At 37.7% G+C, this 21,967-nt stretch overlaps 1 protein-coding gene across 1 annotated transcript; it reads right to left on the bottom strand.

Moving 5' to 3' along the window:
- Positions 1-900: 900 nt before the first annotated feature.
- On the bottom strand, positions 901-12,310 carry rflna (refilin A). The gene is made up of 4 exons (XM_065272049.2): positions 12,096-12,310; positions 11,417-11,747; positions 6,071-6,180; positions 901-5,149 (listed from the first exon to the last, which is right to left on the bottom strand). Exons 2-4 carry the CDS (start codon positions 11,630-11,632, stop codon positions 4,807-4,809), a joined length of 669 nt encoding a protein of 222 aa, XP_065128121.2. The 5' UTR covers positions 11,633-11,747; positions 12,096-12,310; the 3' UTR covers positions 901-4,806.
- Between the last annotated feature and the right edge of the window lie 9,657 nt (positions 12,311-21,967).

The raw sequence follows: 21,967 nt of genomic DNA on the forward strand, positions 1-21,967 counted from the left end.
ATAACTCGCGTCATCGTTTACTTTGGGGTATGTACCTTTTGCATATCATTAACATGTACTAATAAACACTTACAAACCATATGAAATATAATTTAAAATCATAAATCGGACAATAGTTCTAGTTCAGCTTGAATCTCCATTCATAGCGGTTGGGTTGTATAGTGGCAGTGCATCAAATGTTGGGAGAATGCTGTATCTTTCATCATGAAAATACATTCCTCATATTTTTGTTTGGTGGCTTAATGTGTTTCACGTGTGTCTTGCCACATGGCATTCTGAAGGAAATATCTTTATGCATCATACATTTCTGATCCTAGATAAACAGTACATTTTCCACTAAAAGGGAAAACTCACATAAATCAACAGCAAGTCAGACTTACAACTCAAACCTTATAAAGAATTTAGCCAACTGGCAAGCCGCTATTGTATTAACTTACTTTAAACAAACTTTACATACATTTGGCAATTACTGAGTGTTAATGTTGGATCTACTGTACATGTGACTTCAGTAACTAGTACTGCAGTGATATACTCAGCATAACTTTAAAGTAGTATTCTGTAAAGAATGTGGCATACTTTATGACCACATTACGTTCGCTTCATGAGAATCCTATATGAACCCTTAAATGTTTTGTAGCCTAAATCTGTTTTGAATGTATGACAGCTTAGAAGCAGCAAACTTTAAAGACTCATTTTCTCAAAGTGTTTAGATACTTTCTCGATAATTGCCAGCTCAAGAGATGCTAAGAGTACTTAATAGTACAATTTTAGGATAGTTATTTATCATAAGATGAAAAATATTCTGGAAAATTGTTGTATATATACTATAACAAACAGTGATAGCTCATTTGTGACTCACAGACCAAAATATTTCGCTTTCTCAAAACATATTTAGAGTCATTTTAGGGTTTAGGGCTTTTATTTCATGAGTTTGGATATACATATTTTTCTTAAATTATTTTTTCATCCGTTGTTCAAAAGAAGAGCATTAAATTGGGAATTATACAAAAATATAGAGAATTACTAGTGCTGTATGCCACATATACAACAAGAAAGTATTTTACATAAACACAAATCATCATGTTAAAGAAAAAAAAATCAGTTTGCAGAGAGCATTTTACACCAAACAAATATAATCAAAACGTAAAAAACAAGCTCTCTCCTCCATATTAATAACATTGCAAGGCTTTCAACACATTGCTAAAATTCCTCTATTCACTTATCAATTGGCCATCGTTCACAAGTAATCCATCTTAACACAGAAAGTATTTTATCTGATGTCTTGTGATTTTTCATAAATATATGTGATTAAGCAGACATTGCTTAGCTTAACCAAACCAAACCACATATCTTTTATTCACATCTTCCATGAAATATATTGTGCAAGCAAGATGCACTCTTTACCATATTACACTGGATTCAAATACACTGTGTTCTTTTCATTTTCCTGCCATGCATTCCCTCTCAAAACGCACATTCGTGTACCAATACATACTGTCAATTTTTCTTAACCTACGCTGTAATTTCCAGTCACCAGAGAATTTCCCAGCATATAAGATTACAAATATTTTAAAAGCTTAAACATGAAAGAATTTTTAATGAGGTAAGAGATCAAAATGTACACTTTCAGCTTTTAAAGAATTCAACATTTATAGTCCATAAGACAGAAATAAAGTACAAACACCTCCACAACTGCTTAATCAAAACATTCCTTAAAATACATCTCATCAGCTTCCCAAAAAAGAAGAAAAAGTTAAACCAAAGCAAACCATCTCAGAACAGAATGTGTCCCTTCCCTGCTATAAAAAAGCATTTGTATAACACATTTAAGATTAAATGGATTTGCTGGAGGTCACAAGAGAGTTCACATTGATAATCAAGATATTGTATGAGACTAACTGGCTCCAAAAAATCATTACTTACGAAACCAAAGGTTATCCAACCATGCAATCTGAAAGTAGGTCAGATGACTGGACACCATCTTTACATGATAGGTGAATAAACTTTGTTTCCTCCAGATGAACCTTTTTAGATTCTTTATGGCAAAATCTCTCACAAAACCAGCAAATGGCATTCCAAACATTTCCCCAAAATGTGCCGAATTAAAACATGCTCAAGCCATATGTTATTATTTCCTGTACGCCATATTGAATTTCACGAAATTTTGTAACCAGCTTTGTGAAGGCAGGTTCTATTTTGGCCATTGAATTATTGTCTTGTCAAGAGTCTTGGGTGAGTTCTCAAACTCTTGTGCAAGAGAATTATTCCACATGTTCTGAGGTACAACCAGAAAGGGTGGAAATATTTAAGGCTGCGTTTCCCTTTCTCCTAAATTGAAAAAACTTTTGGTCCAACCTTTCAAGTGCTCCTATTTGCTTATTTCCTATTATTTATACCAAGACTATTAATATGATTAAAAACACAGTGTAAGTGCAACTCATACAGTTTTTTTTTTTTTAGCAAGTTCTCTGAAATTTTAGGGTTTAATCCTAATTTGGGTTTGATTTTAGGCTGACTCTCACTTTCAGAAAAAAGGTACAAGAAGGTAGAAAAGTTGTCGCTAGGGCGTTACCTTTTCAAAAAGTACACTTTTGTACCTAAAACATGCATATTGGTACCTCAAAGGTAAACATTGGTACCTTAGTTATGGCGCTTTTCCATTGCATAGTACCCGATGGTTTGGGTCGGCTTACTTTCGGGGGCTTTTCCACAGGGTGCAGTACCTGATACTTTTTTTATTACCACCTCTGTTGGAGTTCCAAGCGAGCTGAGCTGATACTAAAACGTAACTTGAAGATCACTGATTGGTCTTAGAGAATCGTGACGAGCGTTTTACTAAATGTAAGATTAGCTTTACCTCCTTGCTTGCACTGTCTCGAGCAAACCTGTCATCTGTGTTTTATTGTAAGTTCCCAAACTTCCTTTTAGCGGTGACAAACATCAACAGGTTGAGAATCAGGAACACCAAACCAATGTTTTCCACACTTGCATTTTGTGTGGGCACATTCGCGACGCAAAAATGCACTACATTTTCAACTTAAAGAGGTGCGCGTTGACTGACGCCATGGGTGTTTGAACAGAAACTGTCATGAGAGACAGAGGAAGTGATAAACGCGGTGTGCAAACATTTATTTGTGGTGTTCAATTTTAATTTTGTGGCGGACTGACAAATGAATGTATGGGAACGTATAGCATGCCACTTTTATGATGTCACAGCAGTAGGCAGCACAAATATAACGACACGCCTATAATCCCTCCCCCTCTGAAGTCTTAAAGGTGAAATAGAATGATTGAACGGGGCATTTATCCTTTTTCTGTGCTAAAAAAAATTTGTTTGGGTCTGTAATGCCTTAGAAGCTTCCTCTGAACCTCTCTCAGATAGCTCTATTAGGGTGGGGGATTTTAAACAAGTGGTTTTGCACCTATTTGGCTCCCACTACTGGCTTAACTTGCAATCTCATTACTGATTGGCTGACTTTGCTGCCACTCAAAAAATGTAGCCAATTATTTTAAAGTGGAGGGGCAGTGAGATGCCTGTGATGTCATAAGCATCAGTTTTTCAGATTTTTTTCAGATTTTTCAGACATTATTAAAAGAGAAATTTCTATGAGACTGAGATGTTTAGCATGTCTAGCACTTTTTGTATGTTCGTAAATGCGGGTAGACTACCATTACTCAACAAAGACAAGGTAAAAATGTTTTTTTCATTCTCTGTCCCCTTTAATAAACTCGATGGAAAAGCTAACCAAGCCAAACGGTACATTCACACGGGGCGAAAGCGTTAATGCTTGACGGAAGGCTTGCCTGAAGTGTAGCCAACAGCCAATCAAAGTGGCCGCAGCACATGCTCCGGTCTTTCATAAACGTAATTGGCTGTCATAAACGTAAAAGTTGAGAAATGTTCAACTTCTGCCCCAAGCAACGTTACTGACGCGGCGCAGACAGATCCACAATTCAGTTCGGCAATGCATGACATCACGCATTAAAAGTGAATGGGAAGCGTTACCCCTTACGCCCTGTGTGAATGTACTGAAAGTGAAGTGAGCTGACACGACCTGACCCATGGGGTACTATGCTATAGAAAAGCACCATTAGTGGTAGATACTGGTACCTTAAAGGTACATATCAGTACCAAAATAGTACATTAGGACATTTTTAAAAGGTACCGTCCCAGTGACAACTTTTGTAAATTTTTCTGAGAGTCTATGATTCACTTACAGTGTGTTTGTCTTTACACTTACATTTAAATGATGTCAGTATCGTAAATGTCTTTACTAACGATAATCGTCGAAATCAAACTCGGGTGTTTCCCGCATTGGTTTGAATTAGAAATACTAAAAAAGGTACTATAATGTTGCAAATGAAACCAAGCAAATTGCCAGTACCTCAAACATACAAAAATGATTTTAATTTAACACGCAAAACATGAGGGATGTGTAGAAGTTTGTAAATGTGCATGCCCGCCAATAAGCAAGAAATTTCACCCTTACGCTCGTCACTCCTCTTGAGAGGTATGACTGGATATTAAAATAAAATAAAAAACCTCAAATGAACATAAATACACCACACGTAACACACAAATATACTGCAAAGACTGCACACAGACAGCTTCAGCTCAAGTACCAAACCTAACCTGCAGCGAATGAACAAAGTGTCCCTCACTGACTTTCATCTTTTTCCTTTGAAGTCTCTAGCCATCCGTTTTTTTACGGTTTTGGTAACAGAAGTCCAAGCACTTTCATTGTAGCTCTCTAACCAAGGGGAGTTTTTGAGTTTTGGGAACAATAACACACCTCTCGGGAAGTCTCAGAGGTCTTCTGTGTAAATGATACAAGGACTGGCATCCTCTGTGGATTCCAGTCTGACCGTGGACATGAACCGTCGCTGCCCAGCTCCGTTTCTGTTGCCGTTGAAGTTAAGCGTAGTGCGGTACGTATTCCTAGTGTGCTTGGGGAACACAAAGGTTGTGCTTTGGTAGTGTAGCGGCCTGAGCCGTGGCTCAAAGTGAACCTCTGACTTGTAGCTGCGCCATGTGCAGTTCTGTACCGCCACCACTGACTCGCTGAACGACGTGACTGTTGGGACTTGGGCGCAGTACACCTGGTCACGAAAGCGTCTGTCTGAATCATACCTCACTGCAGAGTTAAACCTGGGGGTGGTAAAATTACAGATTTATCAGTCAAACATTTCCTACTAAGAAGAATCTAAATGTTGGGGGCTTAAAATACCCCACAGATCATTTGTTATAGCATGCCCCAAATGTCCCTATTTGTTTTTTATGTGTGTACTGTACCTTTAATGCAAATGAGCAACCAAGCGCATATAGTTAAAAATAGATCTGATTCCTGTGAATACAGTCTGAGACAAAAATATCTTTAGCTGCATTAGCGCTAACAAACACCTTTAGAAAAGCTTTGGGGTAAAATTAACCAGTTAGTCAGTGGCCGTGGGCTTTGTTTCTGTGACATCACATTAACAAAATGATCAAAACAGCATGTCTAACGAGACTGCTTTGGTTTAATAGGGATTAAAAAAAGAAGTGGAGGGTGGATTTTTTCATTGTAGGGTTGTTGTGTTCACACACTGTCCAAACACCTTGTAAAAATTGATTTTGCATAATATGTGCCCTTTAAGTGCCCCCCTGGTTGAGAAACACTGGCCTATAGAATGTCGCAATATTTGTTCGAGGTTATTTCTGGTCGTGGTTGAATGTCTCCTTGATAGGTTAATTCAGTCGTGTGATGTGTCTCAATCATGTCTAATCCTCTTCGGACATCTCAGTCAGACACACATGAAAGGACGAAGCTCTCTCCAATCAAACCAAACTAGCTTATCCTCTTTTTAAAAGCAAAGGTGGTCATCAAGTACTAGTTTCATGTTTGTTGCACTTTGTATAGTACTTGTAAGTGAAAAAAATACTTTTGCCAATAGTTTTTAATAACATCCACACATTATTGCGTGTGCTAAAAACTTTTGCATAGTGCACGATACGCCTGCTGCTGTTGTATGGCGTAAAAACAACATCATTTTATAACATTATTAGTTAATGGTGATATATAACCTTACTTACTTGATCTCTTTTTCTGGTTTGGGGTTGACCTCAATGCTCTCTCCATAGACCACAGGGTACATGCGCGATTTAGCATCTGGACCTTGAGAGTTCAGGAGCAAGTATGGTAGCTACATGGGAAAACATTAAAAGATAGAAATGACTTCGCTGTTTAGCTTACTTTCAGTACAACCACAAAATAAAACTAGAAGAATAGCAAGGAGTTAAATACTGTGTCTGCATGATTAATAAACACACATTTTGCATAGATTTCATGCATGACAACATGACCCATAACTTGCAGTATGAACATTTAGCCTTAAATAAATCTCTGTCATATGAACAAAGATTAGTCAGTTAGATTTAAGCAGTTTTACAAGGCTTTGTATAAACTTGGTGTGGCTAACTTTCTTTATAATCATAAATGTATCCTTTTTATATGTTTGGTGCAACAAAACTGCAGTACATGACTGTATTGTAGCACTATCATCTGTCTTTTGAATAAAAAGCATTTTGAAGTTGTGCATTAAGTAGTAAATGTAAATTTAAAATTATAGACAGCATGCAGAAACAATACAGTTTGAATGCATGTTTTTTTCCTGGTGCTGATATATTTGGTGATCAGACCAATGGCAACAATGCTGCAGTGTTTGTGTCTCCACCTGCTGAAGCCATCAGCGCACACAACACGTGCACACTCAGCACCTTCCTCAGCCTCCAGCACATGCATGCTCTTCTTTATCTCTAACACATTAAAACAAATTCCTCAGCAGCGTATCTTCAGCCGAACAGACGTGACTGTGGTACATGGGCTCGCACAACATTTTTTAACTCGCAAATCCAGTAAATCGAGAAAACGTGCAGACATGCCTACACTGGAAACTCTTTCGTATTCTAATAGATGACAAGTGCATTTTTTGTTTAAAGTTTTCAGATTTTTGTTGTGAGTAAACCCATTTCACAAAGAAAGGAAAAATATATAATTTTAAAGGATTAGTTCACTTAAAAAAAAAACTATCCCAAACAATGCATAGGGTCTTATCTTGTGAAATGATGGTCATTTTTGAAAAAAAAAAAAAACAACAACAAAATAAGCACTTTTAAACCACAACAACTTGTCTTACACTAGCTGTGTGACGTGCCAGTGTGACCCCTTAAAGGGATAGTTCGGCCAAAAATGATATTAAACCCATGATTTACTCACCCCCAAGCTGTCCGAGTAGCATATGTCAGGATATTTTAGAAAATGTTTTAGATCTTTCAGTTGATTAAATGTAATGTTATGGGGTCCATCCATAGTCCACGACCTTCAAGTCCAAAAAATGTGCATCCATCCTTCACAAAATCAATCCAAACGGCTCCAGGATGATAAACAAAGGTCTTCTGAGGGTAATCCGCACGGTGTTGTTGTAGAAATATCCATCTTAGACTCCTGTGTATTCAGGAGAGAGTATTAGCGTAGTGTACGCACTTTTCTTAGTGACGTATAACAAATTTGGAGGGCGGGGACACAGAGCAGCAGCAGAGTAGCCTCCGTAGGCTGCGTAAGCTCTCATCCTGAATGCGGACGCGACTAAGATGGCGGCGCTACCGGAAGGTAGTTATTAACGTTAATAAAGTTTTAAATATGGATATTTCTACAACAACACCGCCCAGATTACCCTCAGAAGACCTTTGTTTATCATCCTGGAGCTGTTTGGATTTAATTTGTGAAGGATGGACGCCTTTTTTTGGACCTAAAGGTCGTGGACTATGGATGGACCCCGTAACATTACATTTAATCAACTGAAAGATCTAAAACATTTTCTAAAATATCCGAAATCGTGTTTGTCTGAAAAACGATGGACATATGCAACTCGGACGGCTTGGGGGTGAGTAAATCATGGGTTTAATATCATTTTTGGTCGAACTATCCCTTTAAGCATTGCGTCAGCACGTCCAAAAACTTGTCCTGTAGCTAAAGGTGCAAGATTTTTACGGTTAAAGGAGATTTACCAAATATAGTAGGATATTGACTGAATTTATGAGCCTTTTACAGGACAGTGAAGAGGGACTTATTTAGAAGTAGAGATTTTTGTACTTTTGTACATGTACTTAGAGGGTTTTGCAGCGAAAGACAGTCAGATTTGTTAAATACCACAAAAAAGACTAAAGTGACAAATAAAGCATTTCGATTACTGACTTTCTCATTGCCATTAAAGTAAAAAATACTGAAACTAAACATAAGAGCCTGATAAAAATGCATATTTATAAGAAAACATGTCAGACACACTTGGTGAGGGTTTTGTGTCTGAGCTCTTCAAATAAAAACTGAGCTGTGTTTGCTTAGTTATTTATTATCCTCTAACATACGTTTGACTTAAACGTGTGTTTGTGCTACCTTAAAACTTTGCTGGATATTATGTTATATAACAGAAACACATTTACATTTATGCATTTGAGAGAGTCTATTATCCAAAAGCGCTTTTCAGCACAACTGGGTGCATATTTTTAACAGTCCATGTTTTTCCTAGGAACATAAACTAAATGAATGCTTTTAGGGGCCACTGTAAACTGCATACGAAGCATTTTTAAACTGGATGCATGTGTGTTAAAACAGGCGAGCATTTATTATATATTTAATTATAGAGTATTCCCAGAGCTACAGTGAATTTATTTATTCCTGTTACTGTAGCTGAAGGCAGCAGGAAGACCCTTTAATTTAAAAGCTGACAGAGGGTGGATTGGTTTTGGGAAAGAAATCACCAAGTAATGCATAACAAGCACACATATGATACAAACGATCCATTTTTTAACATACACATCCTTTACAAGACATTTTTGGCAAATTCTGCTCTGTTCCCCTAAACATGTGTCTGTGTGTGTCCGTCCCCATATGTGTGCCAAAGAGGGAGTACAGTGAAACGGGAGTCTCTTTTCTCCATTCCCAGTGTTAAGTCTGGGATGGATATTGTGTACTGTGCTGTTACACGATGTGCCACCACACAAACCCAACAGACAGGGTCACATGAGGGTCAGTCGTCCATGCACACAACCCACAGCGGGGACATGGTGGTCCAATAGAGCAGGTGGAGTGAAAATCTTTTTTTTATCTAGGGTAGGAGTTATTTTTCAGAACTGAGCCATCGTTACACTTAATACAATTTACATATTTGGATTATTTTTCCAACTAATCTATGTTGCTGTGCGACTACCCTGCGGTATTCCCACGGTATGCTGCAAGCCGTCTTGGCTTTGTCTGGGAATGAGGAATTTTGTGGTGTAGTTGCGCTGTGGTCATCATGTTTACATTCACATTTATACATTTGAAAGACTCTAATCCAAATAGACTCACATTGCATATCCAGGTGCATTCAATTCAGCTTGTGTGTCCCCTGGGAATCAAGCCCACAACTTTGGCATTGCCAAACTCTTTCATGTTCATGCTCCGAGATTAATGTTGTAGTGTTTGTTTCATTGTTCCAGAAGGTATTTTTCCCTTCATGATTATTCTGTTTGGGTTGCCAGATCACTCACAAGCTAAAGGTATATTATTGTGTTTGCTGTCATATAGTTTGTTTTGCTTGCTCAGATGTATTTTTAGCAGCTAAATTGCAAAAGATCTTGAGGCTTTGCATACTTTTGGTCATCAGTTACTTGTGCAACCGACTGCAATAGTTCCTGTCAGGTCTGCTACTTAAAAATAGATAGGAGGATTTTGTTATTACATGGCATACTATATGAAAACAGCCCTCAAAATAGACCTTGGGCCACATAATGACAGGAAAACTGTGGATCCATCGTCTGCAAACATCCATGCTTCATATACTGAAAAAATGTACGCTGGGTTACACGTCACTGCAAAGTTGCAACAAACGGAAAATGCGGCAAACAATGATGCCTTTGTATGCTCGCTTTTCATTTTATTCTTTGGAAGAGCATTTGGTCCTCATATATTTTGCATGTTGCCTGAAGGGTTGACAACATTTGTATAGATTTAAGTGATAGGATTTTGGAAATGGCTTTAAGCAGAGAATTCTGAAGAGAGATACTCTTGCCGCTTTCCATTGTTTTAAAGCTTCACATCACACCACAAACTCTATTTTACCGTGGTACTAGTGAAGGTAAAGAAGTGCTTGTCTGACATTAAGAAGCACTTTTCAAACAAGTGCGAGCACGTTTGTCAAACAGGCAAATAAGGAGTGCCTAAGTAATCATTTATACGATCCCGAATGCCTTTGGATAGCAGCTCTTTGCGGCGTGCTTGGGCAAAGCATTGTGCCGCACAATAGCGCTAAATTCGAATCACGCTCACGCCTCTCACCCTGGAATCGGTTTAATAAAAGACATTGTGTTGTTTTGTGAGTTTTTTTTTTTACGTGAAGGACTGTCATGTTTCCTGAAGGAAACGGTATTAAGTGCTAGCAGAAGTTTTCTTTCTGTGCTAATCCGAATCTTTGGACATTGCCATAAGGTATTCATTAGGGTAAAGTAGCCATACTAGTTTAATAAGAAAGAATAGTTGGATATTTCAAGATTAGGTTGGTGCTACCTTACAGAGGCAGAAATAAGACTCTAGGATATGCCGAGTCTGCTGATCTGTGTATGCAGTATTGTGCTGTAACATGAACATGTGCTGTCAAGTACTGTATGTGTGTATATCTTTGCATACCTTGTTAGTGTGTACATGTGTGTGTGTGTGTGTGTGTGTGTGTGTGTGTGTGTGTGTGTGTGTGTGTGTGTGTGTGTGTGTGTGTGTGTGTGTGTGTGTGTGTGTGTGTGTGTGTGTGTTGTAAAGGGTTGCTATGAGGAAGGAGGATCAATTTACAGTTACCACATTCAAGTTCACCAAACACAAGGTCAACTTGTTTACATAAACCCTCTCTCTCTCTCCCCCTCCTTGCCATCCTCTGTTCATAAGACGGGCACCTGAATCTCGTTCTGATTCATTATTCTCATTATTCCTCCACATCCTCCCACTAAGATCTTATTTGTCTCATTGACACTTGCCATTCAACACTTGAGGTCCCTCCTTTAAGGTTCTTTGTCTAAGTGCATGGTTCCATAAAGAACCACTAACATCCACAGACGCTTTCTGTTGTAAGACAGATTAACTTAAAGGTTCTTCAGTGAAAACAATACGGTTCCATTTTTGATTCAATAGTATATGCACCAAAACCGCTGCTTTACGTGTAGTTAAATAAGCTGAATATTACACAACATAATTAACCGTGGGTCAACTTCCTATGTCAGTCCAGCAACAACAGTACCCTAAATCCCAAGACACTGATTGACTGGTTCATAAGAATGTTGTACCAGTGCCAACAAAAGAGACGCATGTCATACGTGGGTAAACATCAGCTCAAGGCACAAATGTTTCATGCATACCAGTTTGCCCTCACGGCTCTCTCTCCTGCTGTAACCCTGCAGCTCAGTCGGTGTTGAGCAGCTGCCGGAGCGCGACTCCAGGATCCCCGGCGACAAAGAGTAGAAGGGCGGACTGGGACTCGGAGGCAGTCCGGAATCCGGACTGTCCAACAGTCCCTCCCGGTTCTTTCCTTTCAAACTCTCATCCATAGCTTGCAAATGTAAATGGCCCACCATTTCTGGAAGAGCGCAAATGTAAAACCAAGCGAACTGACTCCAGGTGCGCGTGCGGTGTAGAAAGTTAAAATCCCATGTCAGAAGGGCAAAAGAGACCAAGTGGTCCTACAGACGCCTGAAAAGAGATAAATACAGTTTACATAATATATTACACAGTAAATATTACACCTTTTTTTTTAAAATAAAACCAGTGCGTAACTTTAATGCTGACTGATAGGCTTTTGCGCGTAAACTTTGATCTATGGCGCGCGGACGCGCAAATAATACTCAAAATACTGAATAACAAAACATTTGTACACGTTTATCTTCACTAATTCGTGATACTTATACATAAACTGCAGTTATAATTTGTATAATTTAATTAAAATATAACGAACAATTGTTTAAAACAGACTTAATTCTAGATGTATTTTATTTAGAGGCGGAAAAGTAACCATTTAAATAAACTTTAACCAGTTGTTACCTTTAAATTGCAGCGATTCCAGCCGGTTAAAGCCTCGTAAATGAAGTAATCAGCGCGTGCCGCTTAATTCATGATCTCAGTTCAGTAAAATCCACAACAGACGCGATTGATCATATAACAAATCTTGCGTCTCAGTATTTCCCAGTAGTTAAATCTGCGCCGGCTCTTTCGTCTGTCTCGTGCCCTTCTAGAAGCGCAGAAGTGTTTTAGCAGCGCCTGTCTGTGCGCGCGCCACGGTGAACGAGTTGAGCGCGCGCTCTGACCGCCCTCAGCCAATCAGGAGCGGCTGATGAGAAGGTGTAATTACCGTCTCCCACCAGCAGGGGGAAAAACAATTTAAAAACTTTGACCTACATATACAAAGCGTATTCCTTAGTACAAATTTGTTTGGTTGGACAAGTATAACTTTGGAGGAAACCGCGGGCACTTGTGTATTTAACATTTGTGTAAATCAGTTTACAGTTTTGGAAATGGTTTGATGTTTGTGCTGATAAAATAAGGTGTGAAATGTTAGCCGCTTCTATGCAATATGAAAAATAGCCTAAATTGGCCTCAACTGCTAAAAAAAATGTGCCATATTAATTTTATTTGGGTGATCTCAGTTTTTTGGTAAAGACACAGGCTTCCAGTTCTGCAATGTAATTGGAAAGCCTTTTATTGTTTTAGGATTTTAAGAAAAAACACACTCTCACGTCAATTAAACCTCAATATAACACAAATACAATACAACAAATGCCATTATAAATAGAAGCTTAAATCACATGAGGATACATCATTTTGAGGCTTGCCATGTTGCATCAAGTTTGTGTGTTTGAAGAAGCAGTTTTCACTTTTGTGTAGTTGTATTTCAAGACAGGGTGGAGTTGGGTGGGTACTTCCACACTTCCACACAAGTAGTGGGTGGCATCGGTCTTGCCAAGCTCTAAAAACCAACATGCATACACACACAAAGGTCTGACAGACATGGATCTGGTTAAAGAAAAACAAAGACAAGGGAAAAAGATAACAGTGCAGGCAGGAAAGTATTTGGCACTCATTTACAGACTCTTTCTGTTTGTTTCACCCTGAAGTGCATGTGTTCCTGTGAGCACAGAGTTATTCAGATCTCTCGATTTTAAGACAGAAACACATATGCATATATGCACACACTTAGTCATGATGAAACAGATCCAGCAAACTGATTGAGACTCTGATGGTTCAGCAGTTTTTAGCAGTGGGATGGCAAATTGCCAGAAATCACAGCGCCTGTATTTACTGTATAAATGTGATTTTGCCAAACAAAGGTGCCTTCATAGCACATAAGTGTTGAGTGTTTGAATGCATTTCTCAGAACCCAAAATGTCACAAACTTTAATACCCTCACTCACACAGGACCTTTATGTACAAATGTGACTTTTCACAACCACATTGATGCCTTTATTATTTGGTAAAAGTATAAATTGTAAAGAAAAATGCATACATAGAGCTACAGTTCATATATGGATCTATTACATATTAAGCATTTTTACATCAATGAATCTTGTGAATAGCAAACTCAGCACCAAACGTATAAATAAACAGCAGCCAACCCTTCCCAGTCTCATCTGTTTTACTAGACTCCAACTTAGCTGCAAAAGAAGAAAACGTGTCATATAACAGTGTAGTTGTCTGTATTCTGCACATCATATGTACACATCTCACACAAACACTTACGGTTTGTTTACAAAGATGATTCTCACCATGACTTTGTTTATGTGGAATACACAAAGAGTCTATTGGTAAAAAAAATCCTGTCTCTGTCGCCCCCACCAACACCACATACACCCAGACTCTTGTATTTGTCATATGTTGTACTGACTCACTGTAGTGATTCATATTCCCTGTCTGAATATGTGTTTGTAAATAGTTTTAAGTGATTACCCTTTCAGGCATTGTGTGGTTTTACTCCCTCTCTAAACCAGACCAACACTTGGTTAGTGTGTCGTGTGTACTTTATGTACCAGATACACAGTATACGCTTGTCCACAAACACCCGTTTGATCTGTCATAAAAAGCAATCACTTTACATCCTTCCCCGGTTTTCACACCTGTTTGCACACATAATATCATCGTGAAACCTGGCAACACAGTGCATGTGCACGCACTCACACACACACTCGTGCATGCTGCCAAACCAGCTGTGAAAAGGAGGCTCCAAGTCCAAGTGTGTGTGTATATGTGTATACGTGCATTTCACTGGTTTTGACACAACAGCCATTTGTTTTAAGTTAAGGGAGGGAACTTGTGCCTCTTTCTAAACCTCATGTTTGGCTTTTAATTTTTTTTTTAAAGAGAAGCCGTCTGACCCTTGATATACACACTAATAAACCCATAGCTCTTTAAATAGATAGGTCTTAATAAGACAAGGGTTTCTTGGGAAAAAGATTATTAAAGGTCACGTTCTTCCTGATCCCATTTTTTAAAACTCTATTTAGTGTGTAATGTTGCTATAATAGCATAAATAATACCTGTAAAATGATAAAGCTCAAAGTTCGCTGCCAGACGATATATTTTCTTTAACAGAATTCGCCTTTCAAAGCCTATACAGCGAACGGGCGGTTTGGACTACAGCCCTCTACTTCCTGCTTTAATGACGTCAGTAAAACAGTTTTTTGACTAAACTCCGCCCAAAGGAATACGTCAGTCGCCAGCTAAGCTAACGGCAAGCTAAGCTGCTATCGAATCACAACACACTAAAGAAACTACACAATCAGAACTTGATACGTATTTCTGAAGGAGGGAGTTTATAGAACAAGGAAGACATCAGCCTGTTTTTAGGATAGTGAAAACGGCGCTATCAAAATAAGTAAATTGTGTGGAAAATACAGCGTTTAAAAAAAAAAGTGAAACATGAACACATGTTATATTGCAACGTTTAAAAAACACAGAAAGAACGGGACCTTTAAAACACTCTAAAAATGCTGGGTTATTTTGAGCCCAGCGTTGGATCAAAAAGGAACAAACCCAGTTGTTGGATTAAATTAAACTATAACATTTTTGACCCAACAATAGATTGAAACAACCCAGCATTTTGTGTTGAAACAAACATAGGTTAAAGGGATAGTTCACCCAAAAATGAAAATTCTGTCATCATTCACTCACTCTCATGTTGTTACAAACCCGCATACATTTCTTTGTTTTGATGAACACAAAGAAAGATATTTTGAGAAATGTTTGTAACCAAACCCTTCGTGGACCCCATTCACCTCCATAGTAGGAAAAAAGAATACTATGGAAGTAAATGGGGTCCACAAACGGTTTGGTTACCGAAAGAAACTACAGTTTCTAACTATAGAAAATAGAGTTTAGTTCACCTGGTCAATTCACAAAATGAAGTGTAGTTTACCTGGTCGATAAATCTCAATTCAAATTCTGTTGTGAGTACACTTTAAAAAACAATTTGTTGGTCCAAATTAAGAAAAATTACCTGGTTGCCTAAACTTTTTAGTTTATTAAAATTAGAAATATTAGTTGACGCAACAATTTTTACAACTTACATTTTTAACTCATATTTTTTAGTTGAATAAACTCAAAAATGTAAGGCAACCAGGTAATTTAATTCACTATTTTCATAGTGTATTCTGGTTTTAATCTCATCATGCTGGCTGCACGTGTTGACAGTGTGAGTTGGACATACTGTAACTGTTCTGTCAGGTGTTTGTTTTTCTCATGAAGGCTATTTCGAGCAGACGGCATATTCACAACGGTCCACAGCTCGTCTCAGACGGGGGACATTTCTCAGTTTACCGTGACTGTGTGCGGTCAACGAAAGAGTGGAGGTGGGGGTAAAAGTCAGAGCAAACCCCGATGTAAGGTTACATCGAGTGCTTAATCTGTAGCTGTCTGTTTGATGGATGGGGTTTGGTGTTTCTAAATATATCTCTGGCAATCCCTTCGAAGGCTCACATACTGTATACAGATTCATGGTTACAGATCAGCATCTGGTTTCAATGTCTCTAGACCCTCTGCAGTGATATGGCCTTTCTCAAATCACCAAAACACACACACTCTCTCTCTCTCTCTCTCTCTCTCTCTCTCTCTCTCTCTCTCTCTCTCTTCCCTCTGTTATTTTTCTTTCTCCACTATCTGTTTTCCCATGCAAACACGTCTGTCAATAATTACCGTGAACTTTCTGATGCATGGTGTCTACTACAGGGTAAAAAGACATTTATAACCATCAGGTGTGAAGTTACAATCAAACTACATTGCGATGATTACCTTTGAGCATTACCCATAATCAATATGAATGTCCTCATTTTATGTCTTTGTGCTTTTGTTTGACAAAAATGATCATTTATGAAAAATTGACATAAACATGACTGATAAAACTGCCAATACTGATGAAAATAAAATAGTGCACTGTAAAAAAAAAATGCAGTATGAAGTTTAAACAACTAAATTGTGCAAGTCAATTAAACCTCATTTTTAAAGATAAATAAATTGACATAACTTGAAAAACAATTGTTAAGTTAAAGTAACAAAAATCTATGTGGGTTTGTATTAAAAAAAGAAACATTCTAGTTTTCCTTCACGATTCAATAAATCATAAGATGAAGAGCAACCGCAGCGGCATTGCTGACTTTAATGATTCCCGTTCTTGTATTTTGAGTAAACACACATAGCCTCAGGTGCTACAGCTGTGTGTGTGCATGTGTATGTGCAAGGATTGCATGCTACCGACTCATCTGCACAGATGTGTAATCATCTCGCTCACCTGTTGTCCTTTATTCGGCTTTTACTACGGTGTGTCATGCGGCACTGAGAAGTATCACACTGTTCGACTTTACGTGTATGCATGCAAGTTACTAGCAAATTAATTCATTCACTTCCTTGTTTCAGTGTTCTTGATTCTGTCCAGCGACACATTCAGCACAAAAACTTGAACAATATGAGCTGGTCATAGATGTAAATAATTTTTTCAGATCACAATAACAGGAAGGATTTAGACAAAGAAGCCATCAGTGTATTTCGGGTGTTGGTATGCATTTGTTTTTACAAGATTTCCTAACTTGTTTAACTAGCAAGCACGTTTTGGTCAAACTTTATTATCTGAAAGACCATGTTGGTTAATGAGCATTTTTTTGATTGTGCCCAACATAGCAGTGTTGTTCCTAGACCAGCACCAAGCCATCATAAACCAGGGATGATTCTGGAAAAGTTCCTTGTTGGAAAGTTTGCTTTACAGAAAATACTTTTTTACCACAAAATAATGATATAGAAATAAACTAAACTTAAACACAAAAACTTCTAAATAAAGCAAACAGAAACAGAACAGGTCGGTATTATTGATATCTCGGGAAGTGCGTCAGAGGTCTTTAGGAGTCATGTTTTCATGGGAGAACAGTGTGAGGAAAGGAACAGAGAAAGAGAGAGAGAGAGAGAGAGAGAGAGAGAGAGAGAGAGAGAGAGAGAGAGAGACTAATGTCTTTTATTTACAAGTGCAAAAAAGAAAGATAACGACTGCCTCCCTTGTTTGAGTTTCCCTCCTCAGCCCTTTTTCACACACATCAATACTCTGACTGTATACTGACTCAGATAGCCTCACACACACGCACGTATCATAAAACAAAACGATTGATGGCGTTCTGTAGGTTGTGTGAGGAATCTTATCGGTTGCTTTCTAAATCCCACCAGACCCATAGCCGAACACCCTGTGACTCAAAAACACTGTTATATCGTTAAAAGGTCACTCATCCATAGCACAAGAAATTTGATGGAGGTCTAAGTTGCATTTAAAGGGATAGTTCATCAAAAATATTAAAATTCTGTCATCATTTACTCATCCTCACGTTGTACCAAACTTGTATAAATAATTTTTTTCTGCTGAACACAAAGGAAAATGTTAATAACCAAGCAGATCTGGGGCACCATTGAATTCATAGTAGAAGAAAATATCTGGAAGTGAATTGTGCCCCAGATCTGAACATTTTTCAAAATATCTTCATGTTCAGCAGAAAAAATAAATTTATACAGTTTTAGAAATAACTTGAGGGAGAGTAAATGATGACGGAGTTTGTACATTTTTGAGTGAACTATCACTTAACCTCCTCTCAGAAATGTATCCTAAAATTGCAGAGGAGAGATAAAAATAGAAACAAGGCAACTGTTAAAGGAAAACACCACCGTTTTTTTAAATATTTTACCATGTTCTTACCTCAATTTAGACAAATTAATACATATTTATCTTTACGCACTTAATCTTCATGCACTTAATCTTTGATCAGTGGGTCGTGAATGTGTTAGCATTTAGCCTAGCCCCATTCATTCCTTAGGATCCAGACAGGAATGAATTTAGAAGGCACCAAACACTTCCACGTTTTCCCTATTTAAAAACAGAAGTTACATTTGTAGTTAAACGAGTAAGTATAGTGGCACGAATCAAAACGTGGCGATTTTAAGTGAATAAAAAATCCGAACTATATTGTATGGCGGAAGAGCACTTAGTTTGCAGCACTTCGACCTCAGGTGCAGTAGTATTGACAGACATTTAAGTTAGATGGGGAATAGTCAGGAGTGAAGATGTTACTGCTAAGTAAACTAAGTGTTCTTCCGCTATACAATATAGTTTTATCCACTTTGGATCCTAATGGTCATTCACACCCGCCGCGGTATGAGGCAGCAAAAACGTGCTATTAGCGCGCAGTTGGACGCTTGAACATTTGAGTGTACTCGCTTAATTCGCGCATGAAGTACTACTCATTTGTGATATTCACATGGAAATTTGCGTTATGGGAGGGGCTTCTGCGACTTCCTGTAATCACGTCACTACTAAGGTCCTGATTGGTTAATGTGGCGTAGAAATCTGTCAAAGTTCTGATTTTTCAACTCGCGGGTTTCCCGCAGCAATGCTAAATTTCGCACTGAACACGCCATTCGCACCACACCTTCCGCGATGCCAATTCGCCTCTTTGCATCGTCTTAACATGTAAATCACTTATGCTTGCTGCCTGTACCACGTCTGGTGTGAACCCTGCATAAGGAATGAATTGTGCTAGGCTAAATGCTAAAACATTCACAACAAGCTGTACAAAGATTAAGTGCACGCATTGAAAAAAGATAGGGATGTATTAATTCATCTAAGTTGAGGTAAGAACATAGTAAAATATTGAAAAAGGTTTTCCTTTAAAATATTAGATGCTGTAAAATGAATATAGATTGATTAGGTAAAATAATCTGGATTTGGGTAAATTTGATGAGACATGTTTGAGATCATATTGAAATCATCATTAGTTGCGACATACTTGGCAAATCTGAGGTCAGTTATGACATTGTTGAGATCTCTTCTGGAGACATTTGTGAGATGTTTTTCTCAGGTGAAACTTCCCATTTGCTCTCCATTTAATGTCATTGGCATCTAGTATAAATAATTGAGATATTAAAGAGACATCATCCGTGATTTTTCTTTTTTTATGGTTATGTTGTTTGTCAACTACCCATGAGAGTATTTCGTATCTCCGTGTTGGATTTGATCATGTGCTAATGGACGCGTCTTTTAATGTTAAAGCCTGTGGGAGGAGAGTGACAAGTGCAGGCCACCCATGTTTACTGTGGGCCCTGCTTTATCTCTCTCTCTCTGTGTGAGGAATTCCCCTGTGTGTATGAGAGTATAAGTGTGTTTGTGGAGGGTGGTGGTGGTGGTGAGGTTAAGGTCAGGTGAAGCACAGAGGAGGAAGAGAAACTCCGATGGGATGTAAACACAGAGCGTTTGAAAGACATGACTGTTTACGTTCAGAGAGAAATAGCAGGAGCTTGTACGTTCCCTCCCATCTCAACCTACTAACCCTGCGACCAGGGACCTTAAAAACATTGGAAAGGAACTTACTAAGCAAGTTCAATTTTACATGTTACACATGGGAAGATTTCAACAATGTTTTCAAACGTAATTCAGCAACCACAAAGGTTAGATAACCACAAGTTAGCTAGCAAATATTTTCACGTGGTAGAAAACAGACCTTCACATACAATCACATTCGCATGAGGAAGTTGAAATGAGGATATTTACTGACAAAACATAAACAGGTACTGATGATAAAGAGGTACTTTCTCACTTCTCTTTAGATTTACATATCACAAAATATTACAAAACCAAGATTTTTAAGATAGTTAATGTTTGGTTAAGTGTGCATACACTCTAAATATATATAAAAAATAAGTATATTCAACTTGAAATTACTGTTATATATATATATATATATATATATATATATATATATATATATATATATATATATATATATATAATATATTTATACATTATGATAAAAAAATAAAGTTACACTGTAAAAAGTGAAAAGTTAAATCAACTTACAAAATTATTTAATAAAGGGAAATTTTAAGACGTTTAACTTTTAACAGTGTAAAATAATTTAATTTAATTAAAAGAAAATCTGACTTTTTCATGTTTAAGTGGAATTAAATTATAGGCTCCCTAGTGCTTTTATCAAACTAGAAAATGTGTAAAAAACAACCCAGTAACTAAGTTTTGGTAAACCATTATCTGCAAGCATGTGAAAAATAGGTCATTCAAAATTTGCTCCCTTTGTGATGTCAGATGTTACGCTGCACTATCCAACCACAGCACTGCCATTTAGTACAGAGATCAGCTTATTTGCATTTAAAAGGACACAACCAAAAACTGCACATTTTTGCTCACACCTACAAAGTGACAATTTTAACATGCTATAATAAATTATCTATATGATATTTTGAGCTAGAACTTCACATACGTACTGTGGAGACACCAAAGATTTATTTGACATCTTAAAAAAGTCTTGTGAAACGTCCCCTTTAAGCTAATTCAACTTTATTTGAATAATTCATAACAACTTACTAGTCAAAAAAGTTAAAATGAATTGTAAATTCAAGTTTAGGTGCAACAAGGATTTTTGTACAGGGTAAAGAAACCTGAAAATTACCCATAGAAGGTCATTTTTAAAAGTTAAACACCCTGGCGGGCATTTTATAATTCATGCATAGCTTGTAAAGAAGTGACATTGAAATCTGTATGTTAACATGACGTTATTGCCGCAGTATCTTCTTGAAGCAAACACCACCTGATACAATTTGTTGTTAGTTTTTTACCCCCCCCAAAAATTTTTTTTTAACTTGTATCTGTAGTGCTCAAGTGCTCAAATGTTTGTGTTTGCTTTTAAGCCTGCAACAATTCATAAATTCCTCTGTCAGTTTTGCGGTTGTAAATTGTAAATGAATTTTTAAGAAGTTGTTCCACTGGTTGAGGAACTGAACGAGTGCGTCCGGGTGATTTCGCCATGTCCTAACATGAAACACAAGTACATTCCCAACATACTCTTCCATCTGACAGAAGATGAACGATACACCAGGCCTTCAACATTCACAGTCACTTATATTGGCTTCATCTCCATTAACCCTTAACCCCTTCTGTGTGGGCTCTGGGATCAATTCATTCCCTTTGCTTCAGTCTGTGGCTGTCTATAAAAGAGGATAGAAAAAAAACTACAAAGGTAGCTGTGCTTATCTAAAATAATAACACACTAATAGATCCGTGGTGCTGACATGGATGCCCACATACATTGCCACACATCTAACCAATAATCTGTGTGCATTATTTTGTCCAACTAATAAAAAAGGCACAAAGTATAACAAAACGAATTGAGAAAGATTATTAAACCATACTGTTAACAGTACTGTGGCTGTACCATGGTACATGTAAATGACATCACATGGTCCTGAATGATTAGCATGTTTATACACAGTACTGTGTTTTTTTCATCTTATTGCTATGTAGTATACTAAATCCACATTTACAAGGTGTGTTGGCAATGTGTGAACACAACCACCATACAATAATAACAATGCACCCACTTCTCCCCTTT

Source organism: Paramisgurnus dabryanus, chromosome 11, assembly GCF_030506205.2.
Source record: "Paramisgurnus dabryanus chromosome 11, PD_genome_1.1, whole genome shotgun sequence".
NCBI lineage: Eukaryota > Metazoa > Chordata > Actinopteri > Cypriniformes > Cobitidae > Paramisgurnus > Paramisgurnus dabryanus.